Here is a 17445-nt window from a genome sequence, read left to right as displayed (position 1 = left end):
TTTTAAATTGTGCACAGTTGAGCACCCAATGCTATCACCTCACTTGTAGGATTAAATGTCTTAAGCTGCCCCCTCCCCAACTTTATTTTCCTGAATTTTGCTGAGAATTTCTCCTACCCCTTCTCTGTACACTTCTCAGCAAGAAGAATTTCTCTAGGAAGAGGTCTGTCTGTGTCAGGAGGTGGGAATGGGTGGGGAGTCTGTTGGGTCTTTGCAGAGGGCCACACAGTTGTGTGTGACCTGAAAGTTAGCACTCCAGGTCAGAATTTCCCACTGTTTCAGTTTGCCATTTATGAGAGGCTTTATTTTTATTCACCATTGATCTTCAAATAGCAGAAGCTGCTATTTTGAAGTTTCTAACTTTACACTTATTGAGGCAAAGAGCTGGTGGTCTGTGAAATGTATCCATAAATAACGGGAGCTTGTTAAAGAAATCCCTTTAATGAGGACTTTTTGGACAAATAATCACCTGTGGATGTAATTGGGGTTGGGTGTTGAGAGTAGGCACAGGTTGGTGAATAATGTCTCTGTCACATCACAGTGAGAATAAGTCTCTTCTCCAAGGGCAGAATGAACAGCACACATTGTTTGTTGACTGAGGCCAGCCCTGTCTGCTGACAGACCCACAGTGACCAACTACCACATCTTAATGGAGGGCTCTGTTCACCAACAGGGAGTGTCTCCTTCCCCATTAAAGGAAAGGAAGAATTAAGCAAGTTATACCTGTTTACGCTGCATTTGACCAACAAAGCACCAGGGCTCCACTTAGGCTCAAAGGAAAGTAGCTAACATTCGAATGGTACCTTTTCTAGACATGAAAAGCTATAGCCTCTGAAGAAATCCTTTTTTCAACTACCTCCTGGAGGTTTTTTCATTCATTCAGCTGAGTTGTAAGTGGTAGGGCAAGACTTTCTCAGTTGTAACTTTTAAATGCAATTAGAGTTAAAACTGAGAGCCCAAAAAAATGGTCTCTTGATCTTTGCCATGTGACCCACAACACAGTGTTAAGTGAGGCCAGGGGATGTGAAGACCCAGGAGTTCCAAGGTGCTATGTCCCCCAGCTGTGTGTTCTCAAGTGTACTGCTAGACCTCGCCAAGCAGTCCTTACTCAGTGAAATGGAGACACTGTCCTCCGGTTCTCATCTGTCACAGGACGTGTGTGAAGTTAACAGGAAATAGTGCTCCCGAAAGTGCTTTGAGGAAATGCTAAGTGCCGGGATCACAGAGGTCCTTGACTGGAAAGGGCTCAGGGCAGGAATGAACAAGACAAGACAAGACACATATCGAGAGGGCCAGCAGGCTGATGACCAACTGGCAAAATTTTATTTTTCTCAGCAAGCTTTATACAAAAGAGGAAGAGACTTAAACATCAAAAACACTCTGACCTAGTTACAACCTTTCTGTGTTTTCCACCCTGCGTTCTTACTGCCAGTGTCCTTGACTAAGCATAAACTTCTTTTTAGTCAAGGGAAACCATTTAGCATTCCTTCCCACCGTGATAGAGACATGGTGCACCTGCAGATTCTGACCTTGTCGGAATGCTGCTAAGTCACAGTGACCTTGTCAGACTGTGGCTTTTGGTTCCCAGCATCTCCTCTTTTTTATATTTTTTAATTGAACATGGTGAAGGTCCGCTTTTAATTTGAAGAGCTAGTACGTGCCAATTCAGCAGATGACTGGAAATAAACACAGAATAAGTAAAATTAGAGAAGCCATTTCAAGCATAATCCAAAATGAATGTCTTAATATGTTAAAGGTGTTAAAACATTTTAAAGCGTCTAATCTGAGGGTTGAATGATAGGCAAATTACTGTTTTGTATGTCTAATATTTTTTGATGCAAAGTAACTAAATCTAAACTCAGGTTAGTATGAGACCTTTTAAATGCTGTTTAATACGTTCACAGCTCTATTGAGACTCATTATAGGGTTTGGAGGTAATGCATATCCATTGGAAAGATGCATGACACCTTAATGATGCCCGTTTTGTTTTTCATATATATATATGTGTATATATATATATATATATGTATTTATTTATTTATATATGTATATGTAATATATACATATATATAATATACATTATATATATAATTTATTTATTTATATATGTATATATATAAAGTAGGATTTATAAGAGAGAAAAGAAAGGCTATAGTTAGAAAAGAGCAGAGCCCGGAAATTGGTAGCTCAGGTGAAGGCTGAGGGTTTTTATGGATGTCCCAGCTCTGAGTTAGGTGGGGTTTTTTTAATTGGCCATGGATATCCAGGCTTTTTTAGGTGAACTGGTGTGGTTTCTACCTTTAATGGGACAGGGGAAACAATCTAGAGAGCATTTTGCTCATCAGCCCTGTGGCAGATCTGTCAGACCTTGTATCTTTGTTTAGGATGTAGAAATGCAGTGTACAACTCCCTCTCAGGGTGCAGGAATGGAGCCGTCTAACTCCTCAGGATGCAGGAATGATATGGCTCTCCAGGGGGGATGGGATACCCATTTATCTGCCTTAGGTCATCAGACCCAACAAATCCCCCCTCTGAGATAAGCACCCAACTGCTGTTGAGGAGAGGGGCAATGACTCATCTAGCTACTTCGTGCTGACAATGGGACGACTGGGGGCGGGGTGGAGAGATAGGGGAGAGAGTACTTGTCTCAGGGGTTGACCCATGTAATCTGCAGGGGCCCCCGATAGAATGGGATGGAGGGCTTATGTGTAGGCAGAGGTGAGTATTTCTTGACCAAGAGCTGGAGTTTGAGCCATTGGACCTGTTGAGATATGAATCTGGAGAGAGCATTTATTATACAAGGCACAAATAGGAATATTAGCAGGAGCATAAAAAACAGTCTGGCAAGAGCTGTATATCTAGGGGTCCAGATTCTGTAAAATCCTGTAACTCCCAAGAAAGCTGTAAGCTGCTTTATGGTATGGGGGAGTGGGAAATGGAGGATTGGGTGGATTTGTTCATGACTCAGTGAGTCTGTCCCTTTAAGACCACACCTAGGTAGGTGACCTGCAAGAGGCATAGTTGAGCTTTTTTTTTTAAGAGACTTCTGTATCCAGTGGTTGTGGGAGACTTTAACACCCCATTATCATCAATAGATAGGTCATCCAAACAAAAAAATCAATAAAGAAATCCAAGATCTAAAATATGCAGTAGATCAAATGGACCTAGTTGATGTCTACAGAACATTTCATCCAACCTCTACACAATATACATTCTTCTCAGCAGCCCATGGAACCTTCTCCAAAATAGATCATATCCTAGGGCACAAAGCAAGCCTCAGCAAATATAAGAAAATAGAAATAATACCGTGCATACTATCTGACCACAATGCAGTAAAAGTAGAACTCAACAACAAAAGTAAAGACAAAAAACATGCAAACAGCTGGAAACTAAATAACTCATTACTTAATGAAGAATGGATCATCGATGCAATAAAAGAGGAAATTAAAAAGTTCCTGGAAGTCAATGAAAATGAAAACACAACCTACCAGAACCTATGGGACACAGCTAAGGCAGTCTTGAGAGGAAAGTTTATAGCCATGAGTGCATATATTAAAAAGATTGAAAGATCCCAAATCAATGACCTAATGATACATCTCAAACTCCTAGAAAAACAAGAACAAGCAAATCCCAAAACAAATACAAGGAGAGAAATAATAAAAATAAGAGCTGAAATCAATGAAATAGAAACCAAAAAAACCATACAAAGAATTAATGAAACAAAAAGTTGGTTCTTTGAAAAAATAAACAAGATCGATAGACCCCTGGCAAACCTGACTAAAATGAGGAGAGGAAAAAACCCAAATTAGTAGAATCAGGAATGCAAAAGGGGAGATAACAACAAATACCATGGAAGTCCAGGAAATCATCAGAGACTACTTTGAGAACCTATATTCAAATAAATTTGAAAATTTTAAAGAAATGGACAGATTTCTAGATACATATGATCATCCAAAACTGAACCAAGAGGAAATTAATCACTTGAATAGACCTATAACACAAAATAAAATTGAAGCAGCAATCAAGAGTCTCCCCAAAAAGAAAAATCCAGGACCTGATGGATTCTCTGCTGAATTCTACCAGACCTTTAAAGAAGAACTGATACCAACCCTCCTTAAACTGTTCCACGAAATAGAAAGGGAAGGAAAACTGCCAAACACATTTTATGAAGCCAGTATTACACTTATCCCAAAACCAGGCAAAGACACCTCCAAAAAGGAGAACTATAGGCCAATCTCCTTAATGAACATTGATGCAAAAATCCTCAACAAAATAATGGCAAACCGAATTCAACAACACATCAAAAAGATTATTCACCACGACCAAGTAGGCTTCATCCCAGGGATGCAAGGGTGGTTCAACATACGAAAATCAATAAATGTAATAAACCACATTAACAGAAGCAAAGACAAAAACCACCTGATCATCTCAATAGATGCAGAAAAAGCCTTCGATAAGATCCAACACCATTTCATGATAAAAGCTCTAAGAAAACTAGGAATAGAAGGAAAGTACCTCAACATTATAAAAGCTATATATGACAAACCTACAGCCAGCATTATACTTAATGGAGAAAAACTGAAAACATTCCCTCTAAAATCAGGAACCAGACAAGGATGCCCACTATCTCCACTCCTATTCAACATAGTACTGGAAATTCCTAGACAGAGCAATTAGGCAAGAAGAAGGAATAAAAGGAATACAAATAGGTAAAGAAACTGTCAAAATATCCCTATTTGCAGACGACATGATCATCCTATACCTTAAAGATGCAAAAAACTCTACTCAGAAGCTTCTAGACATCATCAATAGCTATAGCAAGGTAGCAGGATATAAAATCAACATAGAAAAATCATTAGCATTTCTATACACTAACAATGAGCAAACTGAAAAAGAATGTATGAAAACAATTCCATTTACAATAGCCTCAAAAAAAATCAAATACCTAAGTGTAAACCTAACAAAAGATGTGAAAGACCTCTACAAGGAAAACTATACACTTCTGAAGAAAGAGATTGAGGAAGACTATAGAAAGTGGAGAGATCTCCCATGCTCATGGATTGGTAGAATCAACATATTAAAAATGTTGATACTCCCAAAAGTAATCTACATGTTTAATGCAATTCCCATCAAAATTCCAATGACATTCATTAAAGAGATTGAAAAATCTACTGTGAAATTTATATGGAAACACAAGAGGCCACGAATAGCCAAAGCAATACTCAGTCAAAAGAACAATGCAGGAGGTATCACAATACTTGACTTCAAACTATATTACAAAGCAATATCAACAAAAACAGCATGGTACTGGCACAAAAACACACATGAAGACCAGTGGAAGAGAATAGAAGACCCAGATATGAAGCCACACAACTATAACCAACTTGTCTCTGACAAAGGAGCTAAAAATATACGATGGAGAAATAGCAGCCTCTTCAACAAAAACTGCTGGGAAAACTGGTTAGCAGTCTGCAAAAAACTGAAACTAGATCCATGTATATCACCCTATACCAAGATTAACTCAAAATGGATCAAGGATCTTAATATCAGACCACAAACTCTAAAGTTGACACAGGAAAGAGTAGGAACTACTCTGGAGTTAGTAGGTATAGGTAAGAACTTTCTCAACGAAACCCCAGCAGCACAGCAACTAAGAGATAGCATAGATAAATGGGACCTCATAAAGCTAAAAAGCTTCTGTTCATCAAAAGAAATGGTCTCTAAACTGAAGAGAACACCCACAGAGTGGGAGAAAATATTTGCCAACTATACATCAGACAAAGGACTGATAACCAGAATATATAGGGAACTTAAAAAACTAAATTCTCCCAAAACTAATGAACCAATAAAGAAATGGGCACGTGAACTAAACAGAACTTTCTCAAAAGAAGAAATTCAAATGGCCAAAAAACACATGAAAAAATGCTCACCATCCCTAGCAATAAAGGAAATGCAAATTAAAACCACGCTAAGATTCCACCTCACCCCTGTTAGAATAGCCATCATCAGCAACACCACCAACAACAGGTGTTGGCGAGGATGCGGGGGGAAAAAGGAACCCTCTTACACTGTTGGTGGGAATGTAAACTAGTACAACCACTCTGGAAAAAAATTTGGAGGCTACTTAAAAAGCTAGACATTAATCTACCATTTGATCCAGCAATACCACTCTTGGGGATATACCCAAAAGACTGTGACACAGGTTACTCCAGAGGCACCTGCACACCCATGTTTATTGCGGCACTATTCACAATAGCCAAGTTATGGAAACAGCCAAGATGCCCCACCACTGACGAATGGATTAAGAAAATGTGGTATCTATACACAATGGAATTTTATGCAGCCATGAAGAAGAACGAAATGTTATCATTCGCTGGTAAATGGATGGAATTGGAGAACATCATTCTGAGTGAGGTTAGCCTGGCCCAAAAGACCAAAAATCGTATGTTCTCCCTCATATGTGGACATTAGATCAAGGGCAAACACAACAAGGGGATTGTACTTTGAGCACATGATAAAAGCTTTAGCACACAAGGAAGGGGTGAGGATAGGTAAGACACCTAAAAAATTAGCTAGCATTTGTTGCCCTTAACGCAGAGAAACTAAAGCAGATACCTTGAAAGCAACTGAGGCCAATGGGAAAAGGGGACCAGGAACTAGAGAAAAGGTGAGATCAAAAAGAATTAACCTAGAAGGTAACACCCACGCACAGGAAATCAATGTGAGTCAATGCCCTGTACAGCTATCCTTATCTCAACCAGCAAAAACCCTTGTTCCTTCCTATTATTGCTTATACTCTCTCTACAACAAAATTAGAAATAAGGGCAAAATAGTTTCTGCTGGGTATTGAGGGGGTGGGGGGGAGAGGGAGGGGGAGGAGTGGGTGGTAAGGGAGGGGGTGGGGGCAGGGGGGAGAAATGACCCAAGCCTTATATGCACATATGAATAATAAAGGAAAAAAAAAAAAAGATACTTCTGTATCCCTGGGAGTCCAGAGAGTTTAAAAGGGACATAGTCACCCTGCAGATGAGGAGCTTTGTGGCTCTGCACAGAAATAAGTCATCAACATACTGAAAAATGGTGGCCTCTGGGTAGTGCCAACCTAATAGGTCTCTGGTTAGGGCTTGTCCAAAAAGATGAGGGCTGTAACTTTTATAAGAATTTTCAATTTAAATTTAAATAAAACTTTTTCCAATTAGCCTTATTTGTATTATACAAACCCGTATGAAAGGCAATTTTGAACTGTTTTTATACAATAAGTAACCTATAAAGACACCATTTGTTAATAGATATAATAATAAATATAATATTTATTATGTATTATATATATTTATAATATAAATATAATAGATATAATAACGGAATTGAACGTAAATTACTTATGATGAAATGAAACAGACTAAGGTTATTGTCCATAAAATAATGCCTATAATTTAGTTAGACCTGATTGAAATAACCTTTAAAAAACTGGTTTTTCTTAAAAGTAGCAGCAGAAGAGGTGGGGGAGAGAAGAGAACAGAACCCTTTTATTTCTTTACATAAATTTTATAATAAGAATCATCCTAAAGATGTTTAAATATATGTGTATGTAAAAATGTTTTAAATTAGGCATGCCATAATGTCAATTTAAGCATGCATAGATTAAGAGCTCAGAAACATGTAAAAATTAATTAAGTGGCCACAAGTACATTGATATGTTATTATTTTTTTAAACTTTTAGGAGTAGATTGAGAGGTGTCACATTCTGTTTTTTAGGACTCATTTTGGGTAGATTGATAGCTGAAGTAAGAGTCAATTTTAGGAATAGTGTTTTGAGTCAGTCCCAGTTTTTAATAAGACTGTTATTATAGCTATTAGATTTTTTTGTCTCTAACAAATTAATCATATCATAGACATACACAAAACAATTATATTATTTTCGAGTGCACTCTTGGACATAAGACAAAAAACATTTAAGCTGACTTTTAGACACTTTACATCCTTGACCATGCAACATTGAACACAAAATTTCTGTAAAGAGAGCCTGCTCCTTACTTGTTGGCCTATTTCTCTCTGGATGTTGCTGCATATCCTTGAACTGAAACTAAAATTATGTTTGCACCTCCAGAACCTTCCTTACCCTAAGCCTCTGTTCAGGTCCCTGTTTGGGGGCGCCACCTGCCGGGATCACAGAGGTCCTTGACCCGAAAGGGCTCAGGGCAGGAATGAACAAGACAGGACACATGAAAGGACTCACTCACTTAGGAAGTGAATCACAAAACACATATTGAGAGGGCCAGAAGACTGATGACCAACTGGCAAAGTTTTATTTTTCTCAGCAAGCTTTATACAAAAGAGGAAGAGACTTAAACATCAAAAACACTCTGACCTAGTTGCAACCTTTCTGTGTTTTCCACCCTGCATTCTTACTGCCAGTGTCCTTTACTAAGTATAAACTTCATTTTAGTCAAGGGAAACCATTTAGCATTCCTTCCCACCGTGATAGAGACATGGTGCACCTGCAGATTCTGACCTTGTCGGAATGCTGCTAAGTCACAGTGACCTTGTCAGACTGTGGCTTTTGGTTCCCAACAGCTAAGCACCATGTATCTGGGAGGACTGTTATTGCTGGTCCGGGAATATGTGGGCACTCGGGGACCCCTTGAGGGATTTCTTCTTTGTGGCACATAATGATCATATTGCCTAGCTGAAAGTTCACTTGAAGCTCACTTTATGAACTGAGCTGTTCCACAACCAGATGCTGCTCGTTGCCTCCCCAGCATCTCTGCCACGGACCTAAACTTGCACATTTACCTTTTTATTTTTTCAGTTGTACTGGGGTTCAGACTAAGGACCTCAAACTTGCTAGGCAAGTACTGTACCGATTTTGTTTTTAGTTTGTTATTCAGATAGGGTCTCTTGCTTCTGCCTCACCTCGTACCACAACCCTTGTATTTCTGCTTCCTGAGTAGCTGGGATTATAGGCATGTACCCCCACACCTCGCCTGCACATTTACCTTTTTAAAATTCTGTTTAATTTTTTTTCAGATTACCCATTGCCTCTGAGTGCTAGATACTACATACCTTCTCTTAAAAATGAAAGTTAACAAAAACAAATTTGCTTTGATAATTTGATATTATACTGGGAACAATCCTTGTTCAGAAATTGCAGTTTCAGATGTCTAGTTAGGAATCATTGAAGTTGAAAGCAGCTTAAATGTTAGCAGATAAACACTGTCTATCTGGATGCTGTTCAGTGTCAAAATGCAAACCCGAGGCAAAGCAATGACCCAAATAAATACATAATTGGTGGACTTGGGATTACTTCAAAAATATTTCAATGTTCTAAGTAAAGCATTCTAGAAAGTAATAGATAGCAGCTAGATATAAGCAGTGGCCACAAGAGGAAGAAAAGAAAAAAAAATCATTTCAACTCAACTTCTTAATCTCTATTAAGATCAGGTAGCCAGAGCCCAGGGGTTACACAGGATGCTTTGAAGGTACCCACTACCCGAAAGCTTAATCCCTCTTTACCCAAGCGTGATCTGCATCTTAAACATCAGCGAGGTTTTGTTCCATTTAAATTTAACAAAACAAAGACCTAGACCTAAGAGCTAGATTGAGCAAAGGTTAGGAATTTCAAACAAACATTCTCTGTCAATTAGAGCAGGAACTGGTCGATTACACAATGTCTCTTATTTAACAAGACAGTGATCCAAACCCAGGAAATCATCCCAGGGGCTAAAAGGACCCAAAACTAAGAGATTCTCAACATATATTCCAACCTTAAAACCTGACCCTTCTCTCCTTTGAGGCAACCCGCTTTCAGTCTGTTGAAGGTGTATTCCTTTCCTAATGAACTTCACTGTCACTTTTACTAAACCTTTATGTCTTACTTGAATTCTTCTGCCGGACACAAGAACCGAGGTAATTATCAGTGCTATTTTTCCAGTAACAGAAAGTGCTGCAGATCTTGTTTTTTCTATTCCTTTGGGTGCCCTTTGTCTTTGGGGAAATCTGCACATTCAGGTGGGGAGTGGAGGACAGGAGGAAGGAAACCTGGATTCTCTTGCCAGTTCTGCTGCTCACCAGTTGTGATCTGGGGAATGGCCTTTAACCTGTCTTGGCCTCTGTTTCCCCCTGTGCTGTCTTCTAGCTTTAATATTCTATATTTGAACACTCAGTTCATGATGGGAATTTCTAAAATGTTATTGGCACTTTGATTTTTTTTAAATAGCGATCGAGAAATTGTTGGGATGAGTTTTGGGGAGGGGTCAGCATTGTCTGTCCTAGGTCACATGCCAGGAATGAATGGCTCTTAGCCTAGCCTTCCGCCTCAGTGCTAAGCTGACTGGATTCTTTTCCCTTGTCTTTTTCAGAACTCGTGATCCCAGACTCAGCAAATGTCTTTTATGCCATGAACAGCCAAGTGAACTTTGACTTCATTTTACGCAAAAAGAACTCAATGGAAGAGCAAGTGAAACTGCGTAGCCGGACCAGCTTGACATTACCCAGGACAGCTAAGCGGGGCTGCTGGAGTAACAGACACAGCAAGATCACTCTCTGAAGGTGAACCAATGGCCTCTCGCTTGCCAAAGGCAGAGTGGAGCGGAGAGCAGGCCGCGGTGATTGCATCTACCATCCAGTGTTAGAGGATCACTGATGAAGCCAACAGATATTTATTGAGTACTTAGACTAGGCAAAGCACTGTGTGGGGAAATTGGAAATGAATTTGACATGAAAAGGGTGAACGATTCCCTGATTCTCTTTGACCTATCTGAGACTGACTTACAAAATTATCCACATGTATAAATACATATGCACACATATTTAGAATGTATGTGTGTATATAGAGGTATATATAAGAGGGACTTTATGGGATATTCTGGACCATGGAAAAACAAATTTGCACAATGGCCTGGGAAGTTGAGGTCACTTTTTTTTTTACAGGGAAATAGAAGGACTCAAGAACCAAGTCTCATAACTTCCACGTGAATTAAATCAGTCCTAGGAATACAGGATGTCTTTGTGCCAGTATTACAAGAAATCCAAGTTTTATTTTTGTAAAGGGAGAAGATTACTTTCTCAATCAAGTGCCACCAAATAAGACAACTGCAGAGATTGGAACAGCCACCGACTGAATGAAAGGCCACTTTGGAAAGGGTTTGGATGAGTCAGTGGCTTCCAACCTCTGTCTGCACCTGCCGCTTTCTGTTCCCCAGGGAGGGCCAAGAGGAGCTTCCAAGGCCCCTCTGCCCCAATGGCTGCCATCATGACACCTCTGGAATCAACACAAGCCTGTATCGATTTCTGGCAACCCCACTATATTCCTGTTTTCTCTCCAAAAGAACATATCATAATCATTATTGCACAAATAGCCATGTTCTTCAGTAACTTACCAGCCAGAAAAGAATGCACAAGAGAATGGTTACCCATTTGGACTCTTTATCTGTTTTGGAATTGCCCTTTCTGATGCCCTTTCTGATACCCTTCTGCATGTAAAACTGTATGTCTGGAGTCTTTTGCCATCTGGATCCTAGTACCTCTATCTTATGTGCAATTTGTTCCTCAGGTGTAGAAATTTCTACTGCAATCGACTACATTTGATCATTTTGAGCCTGTGAGAGATTTCTGAACAGTGACCTGTTAATAGCCCCTTGGAAGATGCTCCCTGCTGATAGCAGCATCAATTTTACTTGTTAACTTTTATAGCATTCCTGTGCCTAGTCATGGGGAAAGAAAAAGGGCTGCGTGTATTAGCTCAGTCCCTTCTCAGAGAAGGTCATCCTTCCAGATGGAATCAATAACATTCTTTCTTCGGGTCCCCACATTTGCAATTCTATTGTCACTGCTAAGTGACATTTTTGTCTCTAGTAACACCATTACACTCTCCCTTACAAATCTGAGCTATGCTGGGATTTGAACTGAAAAGCCATATGTTGGAAGTTGAAATGGGTAAGAAGCACTTTGATTGTTGTCCTTTTTTTAAGAAACAAATTCCAGTTTTTATTCCAAAAATAAAGAGAAGAATCTAGACTATGAAGTACAGATTGTAACATGGAGCTTTTTTTTTCTAATCTTGTAATACAGCTCCCAAACATTGTGTTGGGATTTATGTTATGTTAATAGCCATATGAATTCAGCCAGCGAAAAAAACCATGAAAAGTTTAGAGATTTGTGGTGATGGACCAAAGAATGAGCCAGGAAGTCAACAAATTTCCTTGATCTCTGTAGGAGCCTGGACTGTGCATTGTCATGACTGACTAGGTTTCAACTAGTCGAAAAGCACTTTCTTCTGTCTGTGAGCCTCGTTTGATTTGTGCTTTTGTACATGTCAGAGAGATGGCCAGGGTTGCACCCCTCATGGAGATTGAAGTAAATGTAGCCCCAGCCTGACTTTCTTGGTGAGAAATTAAAAAAAAAAAAAAAAAGTAGACCTATTCTCCTGGTTTAGGGTATGGCTACCAAGACATACATGGTGTACCTACCTGCTCACCCTGTGTATTTATACTGTACATGTAGAGCCTAGATTTATATACTGCAATGTAAAAAAAAATATATATATATATTTACCTTTTTTTAAAGACAATGGAAATTCCAAGTAGAAAAAACATGGCCTCATTTATTTAATGCCACTTTAATTGTCTCAAATTTGCTTTCTGGTGGACAGCTGAGCAGTGCTTTCAGCTGCTCGCATGCTTGTCTTTCTGCATCTCCATCACCTGTTCACCTTTCAGTTAAACTAATAAACTGGCTTGGGACTTGGTTGGCATGTGCTGCCAGATCCAAAGGGATTGTATGTGGAGTGTTAATAAGCTGGGTTGTGGGTTCCAGATTTGTGAATCAGTATCCCAAAGCCCACTCTGGACCAGTTGGAGGGTGCAGAGTTGGAGAGGACCCACTGCCAAGTGCATTTAGAGGGAAGAGTGGTGCCTCGGAAACTTCAGATAATGCCTTGCTCAATTGCTATTCTTAGGAGCCAGGCAGTGAGGACACCTTTTATAAAATTCACCTTAGAGTAAGGATCCCAAGTAGTACTTGCCTTTCGCCTGAGAGCCTTTCTTCCATTCAGCAATAGCTACCATCTGGAGAAACCTGAAACCTTCCACAGTGCTACAGAAGCCAGGAGGACTTCTGTGGAGGGAGCAAAGGTCTTCCCAGAAGGTATTCAGTCTGAGTCTGGCTTCATTTAACAGACACACAAAATCATCATTTATCATATTATTGCCCCAAATTTCCCAGAATTATTTTCCAATGGATTCCTAAGTAGACCCAAATTATCATATTTTGAGAGCCCTCATGTAATTTTCAAGAGAGCCAAGTAGATGTTATAATAGAAAATTGACAATGTAAGTGTAGGAAAGGGATTTCTATCTCTGGCAGTAAGTGAGTATTTTTTCAAGACCATTCTAGAAAACTAATTCCTTTTTTTTTTTTTTTTTTAATCAAGAAATGGACTTAGGGCTGGAGATGTGGCTCAAGTGGTAGAGCATCTATTTCACAAGTCCTGAGTTCAAACCCCATTCCCACCCAAAAAAAAAAAAATGAGGTTGGTGACTTTTTAATCTAAAGAAATAATGTCTTTAGATTTCCTTCTTGATCCATGTGAGTTCACGCTTTCTTTTCATGACATACAATACCATCAGGAGTCGTCTGTGTTGTTCATGTGCCCTGACTTCTGTGGCACTGAGAAGCTCCCTGATGCTAAGTCTCTTTTTCTATATTTGCCTACAATTCCACTATCAGAAGTTACTTACATCGTGTTTTGCATTTTTTTTTTTTAGGGTAGAACCTAGCATTTATTTAGATCTTCATTAAACTGTTGGAATTGAGAACCAGACATAGATCCTGAAAGGCACTTTCTGCTTAGGGCAAGCAGTCATGGAGTAAGCATGTAAACAAGCTGGCTTCTCTGTACCACACCAGCCAAGTCAGCTTTCTCCATGGCCAGCTGCACCAGCTCTGCCCTCCCTTCTGATTAAACACCAGCCAGACCCCCTGTAGGTCTAACCCAAGGTTTTTCTGTAGGACACCTTGGCCTATCTGGGAATGCTGGAAACATGTTAAAGGAATCATGGTGTTGAGGAAAGAAAATCTTTTAAAAGCTGCCATCTGAGGTGATGGCTTCTCTGTACTTAGGCCATACCTCAGAATACAATAAATAAGCAATTAGAAAATGTTCAAGTATGAAGGGATTTCCTCCTCCCCGCCAAAAGCACTGCTCTCTGAAGGAAGCTGGTTTCTCTGTAGCTACACCAGCTGTTCAGAAAGCTCATTGGACCTGGTTTTGAAAATAAACATGTTTTGCATTTTAACTCTTAAGATAAAACCCTCTGAAAGGGAAGTTCATAGGGTAGGCTAGACAGACTGAAGTAACTAACCAAGAAATCTCAGTAACTTAAACCAGAATTGTCGTTTCTATTTGTGTAATGGAAGCCAGGTAGTCTCTTTAGTGGCTTTAACAGTGACTCAAGGATACAACCAGCTTCTATCATGCAAATCTACCATCTTGTTTTTTGTTTTTGTTTTTTTCCTTCAAGTCATAGTGATGGCAAAAAGGGTATGCACTCATAACTGTTCTGACTGCCTTAGATCAAAGTGACACATGCCACCTCATTCACCATCCCTTGGCCAGCCTATTGCTCCATCTAAGTTCAGAGGAGTGGACTATGTAGAAGACTTTGAGCTGGTGAGCATCGTTGTCTCTGTCACACAGGGATAATGTCTTCTTCCTAGGGTGCACGGAGTTGTGGGGCCTTCCAGTCATCAGAAGCAGCGTTTGGAAGAGATGGTAGCAAGGACTTGAGTTGGAGCCACACAGAGCAAAGGAATCATTGCAGAAAGACACTCAAAGAAGGGAAAACAGCTGTCTAGAAGTCAATAAAAATTCAGTAAGAACCAGCCAGGATTTGGGTGTGGTTTCTCAACGTCTCTACCCTCGGAATCTGTACGGAAGCAGTTTGAGGAATCCAATGTATGTAATTTCCTTTTAAGGGTTTGAAGGTGCCTTACAAATCAGTGCCTTCCTATTACATATGTAGAGCTGATGCCCAGAGAGGTGAAGGTCAGGGGCAGAGATCTGCATCATCACAGTCCACCCTGTGCTCATCCACTCTGACTGGGCACTGAGAGAAGGAAGCTTTTCTGACCCTCACTCTCCCCACCCCCTACAGTCTGTGGAGCTAGAGAGAATCCTGTGGTCTCTTGGCTCTATCCCAGCCTTCCATTCACGTGAACTCACACAAGCTGGGCATTTGGCTGTTTCTAACATCTCCAGGGAACGTTCTTCTGCTGGCCAGAGCACTCTACCTGTTAACATGAGAACTGTTTCCATCTCACAGATGAGAAAATAGGGCCATGAAGAATAGGGTTGTTGTGAATTGAGTCTGCAGCTGGGATTTGAATCCATTTCTGACCCATGAACTCAGCCATCTCCCAGGGGCAGGGCAGACAGAGAGCTCTTCACAAAAGCTCTGAACGAGGAGTTTGCAGAGGAGAAGGGGATGTCTGTGTCTGGGGCTGGGGTGATATCAGGAGAGTCAGTCCTAGGACCTCGCAGGAGCCCAACCTCTGTGCCAATGATCAGTGCCCACAGGCTTCATCACAGCTTCTCAGAAGCAATCCTTTTATTTCCATCATCATTTATTGCCCAAACAACACATACTACAGGCCCAGTTTCTTACATGAGCATTAAAGAGGGCGCTGGTACCTCACATTAAACAAGGAAAAAGAACAGTGAATGATCTGAAGTTTCTGAATTGCTCCTGCCGTAAAAAAGGCATCAGTTTTGAAATGGGAGAAGTCGTCTAAATGAGACTGTTAGCTTTCCCCCAGACATCTATTTCTGGTCTTGTATATATAATATCTAACAGCAAAGCCCTGCAGAATGTTAGCTGAGTATTTGCAGTAAGATCAGCCAAATACACATGAGATGTCACAGGTGGTTAGTACACAGGGGTTGGAAGTACAAGCTCCTGTGTATATCAAGAGAGAGGAGAGAGAGAGAGAGAGAGAGAGGAGAGAGATCTCCAGAAGCTCTGAGGTAGTCCACTTACCACCTTAGGCAACTTAGCTATTGCCTTCTGTAAACAGCAGGGGTTAATGGCAATTCTCACCTCTTGAGGTTCAAGTAGTATTAAATGACAGCTCACACAAAGTACTTTTCACTTGGATGGCTAACATTCTGAGTTTAGCTGCTATTGTTCCTTCTGGCCTGCCTGGGTGAGCAGCCAAATGTCCAGATGTGAGATGTGAAAATCTTAGAGGTGGGGCTTCCATGTGTGCAACAGCACCCTGGGAAAATCTAAGCCTGCTGCTGCCATGGGGAAAGACTGACTAATGGAGTTGGAGTGCGTTCAGGGCTCCTGCAGCATGTTCCATGCTTTGGTCCAAAGATGCTCAGAGACAGGCATTGTGGGCCTGTGCAGCCTCCCAGACTGGCCTGCAAGCTGTTCAGGGAGAACTGACTGTGCAGTGAGGAGAGGCTAGCTGAGCATCACTCTCGGGGCCCAGTGGGATTGTGGCAGCTCGCAACGGTAACTTCTCACCAATTCCAGAATGCCCTCTGCAGTTGGAAAGGGATGATCTCGCTCTCAACAAAAGCTGTGCTCCTGTGTCTCCCTCCTCTGTGTCAGTTCAGTCCCACATCTTTCCTGCAGGAAGGGCCCTGGGCTCCAAAGGCCCTGTCCAGAGATGACTATAATGCCTGGCTGTGACTTTTTGCTATCTCTCATGCCCTGGTGGCACTGGATGTCCCCTATTCCTTCGCAGGTTGTCCAGCTCAACTCCACCTCAGTCTCTCCCACTGTTGCAAGTATTAAAGGACAAAGTAGTCAGTGTAAGGACAAGGCTGTCACCACTTCCATCTCAAGCCTTCCTTTTCCTTTTTTGACCTGTGTACCGACATCACTGTCTCCAGCAATGGCCTGAATTTCTCTCTTCTCCCCTTCACCATGCACTTCTCTCCCAGACTCTCTGTGGGCTGCTCTGAAAGCTGCCTCTTTCCTTTCCCCTCATCTTCACAAGGGTCCCGGCCACCCAGTCTCCTGCATACAGCTATGTGCAATTTCCTCTCCTGTGCCAGCCTAAAAATAACATTGAGGACAAGAAAGTCTTCACAATTCATGCTGCATGTTAAAAAACAAAAAAGCAGTTAAAGCCCTTCAAATCACACTTTTAATACTTGCAGAACTCAACTCCTATCTGGAGACCTACTTCACATTTTTAGCTCCCTTTTGGAGGAGGACACTTTGTTACTGATGACTTTCTAAACTTCTCTGCAGAATAGTAAGGGACAGTTTGTACACCCCACTTGAAAATCATGTTCCTCCAAGAGTAAAATATGGCATCTCCTAAACTAGAAAAGGCTCAGAGGAGCCTTCTTGGGTCCACAGCGCCTTGAGGTAGGTGTTCTGCAGGCCCTAAAATTTTAAAACGGCCATTCCAGAAAAAGCCAACCTGAAGAAC

The 17445-nt window shown here is 40.8% G+C and overlaps 1 protein-coding gene across 6 annotated transcripts in view; it reads left to right on the top strand.

Annotated features, from left to right (window-relative positions):
- Nucleotides 1-14880, top strand: part of Rgl1 (ral guanine nucleotide dissociation stimulator like 1) — a 265738-nt gene extending 250858 nt beyond the window's left edge. For all 6 annotated transcript variants that reach the window (XM_074047269.1, XM_074047271.1, XM_074047267.1 and 3 more), the window contains one exon: nt 10359-14880. In XM_074047269.1, coding sequence (XP_073903370.1) covers nt 10359-10546 — 188 coding nt within the window. In that variant the 3' untranslated portion in view covers nt 10547-14880. The remainder of the gene's footprint in view (nt 1-10358) is intronic.
- Nucleotides 14881-17445: the final 2565 nt, after the last annotated feature.

This window comes from Castor canadensis, chromosome 11, assembly GCF_047511655.1.
Source record: "Castor canadensis chromosome 11, mCasCan1.hap1v2, whole genome shotgun sequence".
Classification (NCBI taxonomy): Eukaryota; Metazoa; Chordata; class Mammalia; order Rodentia; family Castoridae; genus Castor; species Castor canadensis.
This window is presented reverse-complemented; position numbering and strand designations above follow the sequence as displayed.